Source organism: Ctenopharyngodon idella, chromosome 22 (genome assembly GCF_019924925.1).
Source record: "Ctenopharyngodon idella isolate HZGC_01 chromosome 22, HZGC01, whole genome shotgun sequence".
Classification (NCBI taxonomy): Eukaryota; Metazoa; Chordata; class Actinopteri; order Cypriniformes; family Xenocyprididae; genus Ctenopharyngodon; species Ctenopharyngodon idella.
In genome coordinates this window covers 29,259,265-29,271,153 of record NC_067241.1, presented here as the reverse complement: position 1 = coordinate 29,271,153, position 11,889 = coordinate 29,259,265, and the positions used below count along the sequence as shown (strand labels likewise).

Here is an 11,889-nt window from a genome sequence, read left to right as displayed (position 1 = left end):
AGCGCGGGCCGCCCCCTGGCTCTTTATTTGTAGTCTAGAGATTTCACAGAGGAAGGCTTCAGTGATCTGTCAAGTAATAAAGATATTATATTCCTGCCACAATAATAATAATAATAATAATAATAATAATAATAATAATAATAATAATAATTTAATTAAATAAAATAATAAAATATTATAGAACGCACTGATAAGAAAAATAACCGCGGCACTACGGTAGTGCTCTCTGAACCAGTTTCACCTCTACTGCGCAACGTCATATTCACATAAAGGAAATGCGCTTCGGGGTTGTACATAATGTTACGCAGTTTGCGCAGAGCTCAGAGTAATGGCGTCTGTGCGACACCAGCTCACAAGACTGACAAAATGAAGCGACGGAGGGAATGTTTATGATAGCAGAGGGCCTTTAGAAGGGTTTGTGGGTGCGGGACTGCAGTGAAAGGTGCAGAGCTGACAGGAGTTAAGGACTTTAATCTGTTCAGCGCGATGATAAAGCTGAAGTCCAACCAGACGCGCACGTATGACAGAGATGGCTATAAAAAGCGCGCGGCCTGCCTGTGCTTCAGGAGCGAGCGCGAAGAGGAGGTGACGCCATCAATCACTGCTGTCTTAATTTGCTTCACCAAATAAATTGACTCTAAATATATGAGCTAATAAATTTAGCTGTGTTTGAAGTAGAGTTGTACATGTGTATATGATGGATATATGTATTGTAAGGCCACAGAATGATATCTGCTCATATCTGTTTTTGTTTTCGGTAAAGTCACTTCTTTAATAAAACTTAACGTGGTTATTAGAATTTCCGTCAATATGACACGGTTACTGATACTACTGTAAACATAAATTAAGTTGGAATCTCCCTCAAATAGTTGCTAACAAAGGGTTTAACCTGATCTTTTGGACATTCTGCATGTGGTAATCTCGTGATTTTTAAACTATCTTGAAGTACCATGTAAATATCAAATACACTGGCGCATGATTATTATCATTACAATTATGTTGAATTTATTAATATATGAATCTGATATCTTCACTGTACCATAGTACTGCCACAGTAGTGTTTTGTGTAAGAAACCTAAAAAAAAACAAAAAAACTTCCTTTGTCATATTGGTGAGCCTATTTTTTGTATGACCATGTTGGCTAATACCAGGATACCACAGCTGCAGTAGTAATCAAAAAAGTAGACCTTGCTGTAGAATTAGTGTTGAGCACACTTGAATATGAAACGTTTTGCTATGTTAAAATATTCCAGAGTTGAAGCGCACTGTTTGTCTCACCATTTCAGTTATTAATTTACATTTCTGAAGCCTTTAACCATGATTCACCCTCAGGTTCAGTTTGTAGTGCAGTGTCATTGAATCAGTGATTTTGTTAGCCTAGATCACTTAAACACAGCAGATTTTAGAAGACAAAAGGGTTATGAATTCTTGCATCTTGACTTTAAAGTTGTCTTTGCACATTAAACCAGGATAGGAGGAGGACGTTTTTTAACATACAAAAATGATGCTAAGTGGCACATTGTGATGTGTACACACACCATGGGATGTCTTATAACGTTTAAGTGATAAATAGATAATTCATAAACATAATTTTGTTGCATTAGCTCTTGGTTAGCCTTCTGATGGCGGTCTGTTGTGTCTGTGTTAGGTGCTGTTAGTGAGCAGCAGCAGTCATCCTGATCGATGGATTGTTCCTGGAGGAGGGATGGAGCCGGAGGAGGAGCCTAGTGTTGCTGCTGCCAGGGAGGTGTGTGAAGAGGTAGGCATTCTTTAAAAACACTTATTTGTGTTTATTGTTTTAACGGACCCAGGTGGTCGCAAGGAGAATCACACCAGGAATTGGTTCAAGGGTGGCTCTAAATGATGTTTAATACTTTAAAAGCCAGGTTGTGCAAAAGGTCCATTAAAAACAGTGGCCAAGAGAAAAATAAAAACAAAAGTTACAAAAACATAAGCCGCTTTTCCACCGTTTGGCTGAACGGTTCTTAGAATAGTAAGGAACGGTTCCAGTTTCCACTTGAGCCTAGTATGGCACGGCGCAATTACAAAACTGTTCTCGGCCCAGAATTCTCGGCACGGTTGTCTTAACCATGCTGAATTGTGCTGGTAGAATCCGTGACGACAGGATTGGTTGGACACTTGTCTGTTGCCTGGCTGCCAGTTTCTCTGTAGCTGGTTAAGTGCTCTATTTAAGCGACGTAAACACAATAATAAAAAAAAAAAAAATAAATAAATATCTGATCATCCTCCTTTAACGGTCGTTATTTACATCTCACATCATCAGTAAACCGCTGCGTTATCAAGGCAACAACTGACGCTTTTGTATTACGTCTCGCAGTGGAAAATGAAACGGTAACCATACGGTAACTGGCCCAGATCGGCACAGAATGGAATGATTACGCAATGAGAACTGTTTGGCCCGACAATGGAAAAGCAGCTATAGTCTAAAAACTAAAACTGTTTAGGTACTAAAGCAAGCACCAACTTCTCTCCCTAACTGTTGAAGCCTGGAGTTTCTCAAGCAGCATTAACAACTAGTGATGTTCAATTCTTGAACTAATCATTCTTTCAAGCCTGTAACAGTCGAGCCAATTCACAGAATCAAACTTTTAAAGTTCCTGGTTGATGACGCAAGATGCACTCTGAAGTAGAAGTACCGTATTGTTCTGAATATAAGACAGTGATTTTTATTTTTATTTTTATTTTTTCTTAGAAATGCATCTGAAAAAAAAAGGGTCCATCTCATATTCAGGGTCTAGACTTTTACATGTCAATAATACACCCACGTGAAAAAGGTCAAGGTACGCACATCCAAAACGTCTTTGCCAGGTCTTTATTAACCCACTGGAGTCATATGGATTGCTTTTTTTTTTTTTTTTTTTTTTTAATGGATGGATGGATGCATTATTTTTTACTTCAAAACGCGGCCCCCCCATTCACATCCATTATAAACCTTGGAGGACTAAGGATATTTTTAAATATATCTCTCATTGTGTTCGTCTGAAAGAAGATAGTCATATACACCTAGGATGGCTTGAGGGTGAGTAAATCATGGGATAATTTTCATTTTTGGGTGAACTATCCCTTTAAATATTGGTAAAATTTCTTAGACATCACTAATTTGTCTCTCGGGGCCCAAGACTCCTATCTTTGATGACTATATTAAATGTTTAGGATTTTCTCTTTTACAAAGTACTACGGCTGCCCTGATAGAAATTCCAAAGAAGTATTGTCCAGACTTCCGCTGGGAAGGAAATATAGAGACCGGACCTCTTGGAACTTCAATTGAATACCCCTGCAATATACTGATTCACATCAGCTTTACACCAGTTTACGTTCACATAAGACATAACCGGCTATGTTTATGAATACTCCAAATGATGGGCATTTTGACACAATTACTTGTATATTCGACCTGAATTCGCGATCTCTTTCTAAAGCCCAAAGTATACCGCATCCATGCATCGTCCACATGAAGTAATTGCCGTCATCAGGAGGGTCCGCAGACATTCGCACACCCCGTCCACATGCAGCCCAAATTTTGAGACAGCGTGAAGGGTCAGCGTACAACAGCCCATGTGCGAGTGACTTGAGTGCTCACACTAGTGCGCACACGCCGAATGCGTCTTTCCACTCTCACGGCCAAAGGAGTAGGCTATACTTTGAAAGGCTCGCATGCTTAACTGTGTGCAAAACGGAGCAGAACACGGAAAATGAAGTATACCGGGGCCTTAAGAGAGGCAGCTTTCCATGCGCGTGCTTCAACTGTGTGTCAGTCAGCGCGAGCATCGCATTGAGATCTATTTCACAGCTTATTGCACTTAACTATTTTTAACATCAAGCACGTCCTGCTCTTTATTGTCTCATTCATACATTTCATCACTCTAAAGTGTCAATAATGCTGTGTGACACATATATATATATCTACATACTGCGATATACACAATATTGCAATTAAAATCTCTAACGAAAGACATCTTATACCGTTGCCACGATGTATATCTTCATACCTGCCAGCAATAAGAATAAGGACACAGTTTTGAAATCTGGGGATGGAGAAGCGTCCCATCTGCTCTCCATCACAATTATATATAATATTCATTTTATCCTCAGAGTTTCCATTTTAGGAGTCCTGGTTTGCGATATATGTTGGACTGAAATATTCAGAATTCTAACGAATTCCACACTTTACAATAAGATTCAATTCAACATTTGTTAATGTATTAATGATAGTCTATCATTTAGGTTAATGTTAGTTTGTAAATATAATTGTTAATTGTTAATGCATGTTTGTTTATAATGCATGAAATAATGTTTATTTATACAACAGAACAGAAAATGGTAAAACATATTAGTGTTTAAAATTAATGTGAACGTTACCTACATTAATAAATGCAGTAAAAGTATTGCTTCCTGTTAGCTCATGATGCCCAGTGCATTAACTAATATTGGCAAATTGAACTTTATTGTAAGTATTACTGTTTTAAAGGAAGCTGCATATTTGACTTTCTCTGCTCCGTTCCTTTTTAGAGTTTCCCCTGGCTGTTACATCTGCAAACACTCACATGATGTCAAGTCTGTAAATCATTAGTAATGCAGTTCTCACATTTCCAAGCTCAGTCAAATAATAGGAATTGTTCCAAATGTGAGAATTACTGGTCAAAGCCATAAACACAAATAATCTTAGGTTTACTTTGACAAGTACTTTTGGTAGAATGTTTTGTTTGCAGAACATATCTAAATCTGTTTTGTAAAACATTTTATATAGTATTGTGATTTAGATGAATTAAGAGCCTTCTATTCGCAAAAGCCATCAACTTTGTAAATGTTTTTCACATTTAATTTCGGAGAACTGTCTTTTGCTTAAATAAGATGTTTCATGATGCTTTAAAATGCTAGAGGATGTTATAAATGTCCTTAATTCAGTGTTTCACTCTATATTTTTTCATTCCCACAGGCAGGAGTAAAAGGCACATTAGGAAGATTGGTAGGCGTTTTTGAGGTGAGCATTTTCTGATGGTAAACAACAGTCAAAAAGAAATTGTCACCACATTGGTGCTTCAGTGCAAGTTGAAATTAAAAAAAAAAAAAAAAAAAAAGATGTGGTAATGTTTTGAAAATAATCTCAAAATAGGCATTTTACAAGAATAAAGTTTTGAGATTAATAGTAATATTTAGTAAAGTTTTTAGAAGTAGGACAACACGGTTGTCCCAAACAGAGTGCTTTGTGTTAAGCACTTCAAACTAAAGTGTATAGTTTGATGCGGCTTGCCCTGTCAGGAGCTTTGACAAATGAGTGCGCTGTTTAAAGGATTAGTTCACTTTCAAATGAAAATTAGCCCAAGCTTTACTCACCCTCAAGCCATCCTAGGTGCATATGACTTTCTTCTTTCTGATGAACACAATCAGAGAAATATTAATAAATATCCTGACGCATCCGAGCTTTATAATGGCAGTGAACAGGGGTCACGAGTATGAGCTGAGGAAAGTGCTTCCATCCGCTTCCATCCATCATAAACGTGTACTCCACACGGCTCTGGGGGGTTAATAAAAGCCTTCTGAAGCGAAGCGATGCATTTGTGTAAAAAAAAAAAAAAAAAGTTATGAAGTAAAATATGTAGCTTCCGCCAGACCGCCTTCCATATTCAACGTACGAAGAAAGTGTAAAACTCTTGCAGTTCAAAAAGCTTAAGCTACGTCCTATGCCTTCTCTATTCAACTTATGGAAAAAGTGTAACTGACATGACGCCAGTTTACACTTTCTTCATAACTTAAATACGGAAGGCGGTCTAGTGGACGCTAGATATTTTTCTTTATAACTTGTTAAATATGGATATTTTTCTTACACAAACGCATCACTTTGCTTCAGAAGGCCTTTATTAACCCCTCGGAGCTGTGTGGAGAACACATTTATGATGGATGGATGTGGATGGAAGCACTTTCTTCAAGCTCATACTCACTGGTCCCGTTCACTGCCATTATAAAGCTCGGATGCGTCAGGATATTTATTAAAATATCTCTGATTGTGTTCATCAGAAAGAAGAAAGTCATATACACCTAGCATAGCTTGAGGGTGAGTAAAGCTTGGGATAATTTTCACTTGAAAGTGAACTAATCCTTTAATGCATTTGAGATGTTTTGTTTGTTTTTTGTTTTTCTCAACACGTAACTTAAATTTTACAGTTATCTGTATGTGTAAGAAAGTCGCAATTATTTCCATTTTGAATGAAGGATTGTCCTGACAGCAAGTAAACGAGGGCTGGTTCTTGCATGCACATCAAACAGACAGAGCACAACAACTTATATACACATTTTGCTAAAATATTTCTTGTTAGACATTAAATGTAGGTTTCAAATTCTACATGTAAAACAAGCACTTGTATTTTTGTGATAGCAATAACATTAAAAGGGCTATTTTTGAGTATAAATGTAATATAATTACTATGTTTCACTCAGTGTGTATTCCATGTTAACATTTAGTCTTTTAGTCTCTAAAATTTAGTAACATTTAGCTTTTGTTTTGGTTTATCATATTTAATTTAGTTATTTTAACTCCTGCTTTAAATTGGTAAGCAATTAGCAATTGATTTTTTGGTTTAGAATGTAAGGTTTACATTTTAACCTATTTTTTGCACATAATGGTGTATATATACTGTACATAAACTATTTTCATTGCCTTCAAGTTGCACATTGTTTGGAGGACATCATTGGGCAGGATGTGGCATAACATTTAAAAAAATAATGGTTTCAAGTTAATTGTTTTTGTTTTTAATTAAAATGTTTGATTTTTAATAATTAGTAATTATTGGGTTTTTCATCTGATGAATCAAAGAATTAATGACCAGATTAATTATCAAATGTTAGTTGAAGCCCTAATTTTAATTTGTCACTAAAACACCATTGCACTTATTCCTTGTGATTTTAATATTTCCTGTAAGGCTGTTACTTGTGCTAAAACAAGTTGTTTTTCTTCACAGAACAGAGACAGAAAGCACAGAACGTATGTCTATGTTCTCATCGTAACTGAGGTTCTGGAGGCCTGGGAGGATTCTGTAAATATTGGTAAGAATTTGATAAAAATTAAGTCAAATTTCCTCTTGGAGGACAAATAAATGATCTATCTATAAATGATCTATCTAAAAACTAATTTTTCCCATCACATCAGAAAGGCATTTATTTTCAATAAAAATGAAGAAAATGTTCTGAAAGTGAAAGTAAATTGCCTAACGAGTGTTTAATAATGATAAAATAATTTACACTGTGTTATTATTGCATCCTGTTAATTTACAACAATACTGAGGTGCAAATAGTATGTATCTGCCAGTATAAAAAATAAATAGCATCTAATTACTATTTACACTTATTGCAAATAACTGCTACTTTTAGCCTACATGGTAAATAGAACATCATTTGCCAAAAAAAAAAAAAAAAAATTAAATTATTTTATTTCTTCCCTTTTTGCATGTGGGATACCATGAAAATGAATATTAGTTCAATAACTTACCGTTCTGCCAGTTTTCACCTTTGATATTATAACAGTGATAAGAATTAAACTTGCATTTTGTCACGTGGTGAATCGTAATATCGGAGCTCTATTGATGATGGCTTTTCATAGTCGTGGTACACGCGCTTAACTCAATTTAGCTGTTCTGAAACAGAAAACTCAGAGTTTCCCATTTCAGAGTAAGTCAACTCAGAGTTCAAGTTTTAACTCAGAGTTGGTTGAACCTCCTTATCAAAATGTGCCCCTGGTGCGCAATGCTTGTTATTATTATTTTTTTGTTGTTGTTTATTTCTTTATACATTTTTGCCATTACATGCATTGCCATTTGGACTGCCTTTGACTAATGATTTTTCTGGTCGACTTGTAGTCGTTCATTTTAAACATTAGTCGACTAATTGCACGTTTATTAATAAACCATATGAATCATAATAAAGAGCCTTTAATGCGTACATAGACTAATCAGTGCTCAAGCACGCTTAAAGTTTGCCACAGCGTACGGGCAGAGGTAATGATTATGAATGCGTTAGGGAAAAACAGCAAGGAGACTACATTAACTAGTGTTTTCTGTATTTTCGGCTGCAACGATGAAGTGATTCGTCATTTCCGCAGTAGTGCACGTACTTATATGCACGTTTCATTATTATTACATAACCTGAGAATATTTGTTTTTCATTTCAATTGGTTCATTTAAAAGTAGACATTTCGCTTTCTATAGATATATTTCTCATGTCTGTGAGGCAAGTTTACATGGAGTTTCGGTTCTTTTTCTTTTTTTGGCACTTAAGTTCACAGAGAGAGACGGCAGAAAGCGGACCCTGTTTGCTTAAGATTTTTTACAAAAGCACAACCTTTTATTGTTATTGTGAGTCCACATAAATAAAAGTAGACTTTTCACAGATTCAAAAGATGTATTACTCTTATCTGTATGACCAAAAATGACAGAGTATTTTAAGTGCAAGTGATCGTCTCCATGTTAGCTGTCATGCAGTAAGCATGCTACTATTCAGCTTTCTCACTCCACACAAACACTTGAATAGCCCACATTTTTGTAAAGTTAGCGGCCATGTAAAGTTGCTACTATTTGCATGTTTCAGATGATAAGCCATAATTGAGGTTGATGAATGATAGGCGAGCGCTTGGATGTCCTGCCCGATGTACTGTAATTACCACATAGACCAGCTGTTAACGATCTGTCTGTCACAGACTGCATGACTTTGCCACTTCCTTTGGATTTTTTTCCTGCTACTAATAAAATTTTGGTCAACTAAGCCTCTTCTCATTGACTAACAGTTAGTCGACTATTAGGGGGTAGCCCTAATTGCCATAGAAACGAATTAGTGAGGGGATGCTCAGAGCACAAAATCTCAAAATATAATTACAGTAAGTCGGACACAACGTGAATGCAGAATTTCTGGTGTCTTTTGTTCACAGGTAGGAAAAGGGAGTGGTTTAAGACAGAAGATGCCCGACGTGTGCTGCAGTGTCATAAACCTGTGCAAGCGTCTTACTTCGAAGCCCTTCAACAGGACTGTATGACCAGCAACGGCACGGCTCTGGTGGCCACATATAACATTAATCAAAACTCTCTCTCCAGCATCAGATAACCACCACAACTAACACAGAAGCCTCCACAATTTTCGACCTTTTCTTACCTGACTGAACCCCTTCTGCATCCACTATCACTTTTTTTTTTCAGCACATTAATGGCAACATTGAATGAAATCTGATGTTTTACCAGCCTTTTTAGTGTTTAGATAAAGAATGCAGTGTGGGGATGTCTGAGATAAGAGAAAAGTCATAGACTAGTTAGCAAATGAAGTTTGTCTTGCGTTTTAATGAATACTTGCATGAGATTCTCATTTCCTAATGTCAGGTTTATTGAATGCAACTACAGTTTACTATCGTGTCTTGAAATAAGTGGTGTTTAAAGAGAAAGCTGTCAGAAGTGTTTGTAATGTTTTGGTAACGAATGGCCCTTTCATTCTGCAGTGTATGCCTTTAGCCTCTTTGGATATGCTGTTATATAGAGTTGGTTGATTTTTTTTTTTTTTTTTTTTTGCATGAGCATGTCACGTATTCATGATCTTAAAATACAGGGATTCGTAGGTTTTCTTGATGTGAACTAAACCGAATGTAGATGTTTTCTTGGTAACAATGATAGATGGGGCCATTCGATTAATATTGACCTGTGTTTAGTGTATGCTGTACGTGGTAAAATTGCATTTTCATAGTCTTAGTTCTTTAAACTGCTAAACAAAATAGGTATCATGTCTTAAACTTATCAAATCTTGAAATCAGTCTTATTGCCAATATTTCACACTCATGTTGGGGATTCTCACACACGCAGCTACAGTCAGATTAGTTTTCAAGAAAATGTTTGCAAAATGTTCTAATGTTGATGGGGTTTAGTGGTTAGTAGTCCACCACTTTTACCATTGAAGGAGATTTTGATAGAAATTGAAGGAATGTCTTTAAAGTGTAGTGTGGTGGTTTTTCTGGGTCTGCGATCTTAGATGTCCTGGTGAAAAAGCTTTTCACGTCAGAATTTTTAATTAATTTAATTAAGTGGCTTAATACGATGCTGGTCAGTCCAGTTTACTGAGTGCACTTGTTTTATTGTTGTATAGGATTGTTTTTGAGAGAGTAGAGAACTGTGGAAGGACATTTTAAATTGAGTTAAGGTGAAATTAGCCTGTTTAGGACATCAGTATCATAAATCTCGTGGTCAGTGGCCATACAGGACCTTCTCAGCGGCTGCTGATGTCAGATTCTTCCTCACTCTTCTGAGGGTTTTGCACCTGTAATCAAAGCACAATAGCAACAATTTACAAATGTCTCAATTATTTCAGTTTTATCATTTCAAATTATTGTTCATTCACTCATAAACTATAACCATAGAGAGTGTGTGTGTGTGTGTGTGTGTGTGTGTGCGCGTGTATGTCTGTGTCTGTGTACAGTATATTGGTTTGTATGTTTGAAATAATGTGAATAATCGAAAGACTTGATGCCAAGGTTAGCTGTTTGCCTAATAAATTGCCTCTTTCATAAGGGGATGGATTTCGTTTGAAATGTTTACAACTTGATTGTAGTTTCTCTTCAGACACTGGATATACACTGACCTCTTTTCATTTGTCATAAGTGACTGTTTATAATAGTGCCATTTCATTTTTGAAAGGTACTTTTCTAGGTCTTAAACAGTTTAATCTGTCCTAAGTATAAATTGTTTTTTTTTTTTTTTTTTTTTTTTTTGTTTCTGATTTATACAATTTCCACAAACACATACTTCAAATGAGAATTGTTTAGGTCTCAAGTAAACTTGTCTTATCAGTATTTCAATGTATTTGTTTTATTATTAATCGGAAAGCTCAAAAGATATTGTATTGTAATAAGATTAGTTAGCTAAACCCGCTTAAAACCTTTAACTTAAACTTAACTTAAAACCTGTGGCACAACAACATATTTAAAGGTGTAGTAAGAGATTTCTGAGAAACACTGTTGATAGTTGAAATCAAGCCAAACAAACACACCCCTCCAGCCCCAGAATGCACTCAATGCAAGAGTGGATGTCTCTTTATCATAGTTGAAATGAAACAAAATAATACTTTGGAAAAAATAAAGTGAAGATAACGAATGAACGTCAAGGAAGAACAAAAAATGAACATATAGTACACAAGAGTTTATACAAGCAGCAGTTTGTTGTTAGTCACCAGCAGCTCCAGACAAGCAATGACACTTCAAAACTGTCCTGTTACTATAGCTAACATTACAACAACAACATATCTTGGTTCTGTGAAACATAGCAAAACCAATCTTACTTGCGTATAAAGCAAAAAAATGTGGTGTCCTTTTTTTAAGGCCTTCCCGCTGTCTTATGTCTCTCCAGCGCTGGAAAGCTTTTAACGTGGGTTCTAAAACTCTTGCCTTATCAGAACCCTTCTTTTTCCAGTGATATTCCTCTGAGATTTTCTTTTTTGTATTGTCTCTTTCTACAGTCTTTCTTCAAATCTCCCTCTTACTCACTCCCTCTCCTCCCCCATCATGACTAGACATGCCCCCTACTGCTGATTGGCTACAAGTGTGTTGGGCTGCTCGGTCCAATCCACTTTCAACAGCGTTTCTCAGAAATCTCTTACTGCACCTTTAACAGCTGTGACAGAGACTGGCGATGGTCATCTAATGGTGATTTATATGATCTTTCTCTACCCATTTATTGCAATCATTAGTGGAATGTGAATAAGAAATAATCAGAACTGTACTGAAATTATGCCAGATTTGTCCTTGAATTGTAAATGCTGCATTGTTTGTTGTTGTTGTTGTAAAGTATCATTTCTTTTATTTCTGGATTAAATCATAAACATTTCAAGAATCTCAATCTTTCCCCAGTT

General features: G+C 36.1%; 1 protein-coding gene across 1 annotated transcript; it reads left to right on the top strand.

Moving 5' to 3' along the window:
* Positions 1–299: 299 nt before the first annotated feature.
* Positions 300–11,876, top strand: nudt3a (nudix (nucleoside diphosphate linked moiety X)-type motif 3a). The gene is made up of 5 exons (XM_051880582.1): positions 300–585; positions 1,649–1,759; positions 4,958–5,002; positions 6,978–7,062; positions 8,936–11,876. The coding sequence occupies exons 1-5, from the start codon at positions 487–489 to the stop codon at positions 9,106–9,108; spliced, it is 513 nt and encodes a 170-aa protein (XP_051736542.1). The 5' UTR covers positions 300–486; the 3' UTR covers positions 9,109–11,876.
* The last annotated feature ends 13 nt before the right edge of the window (positions 11,877–11,889 follow it).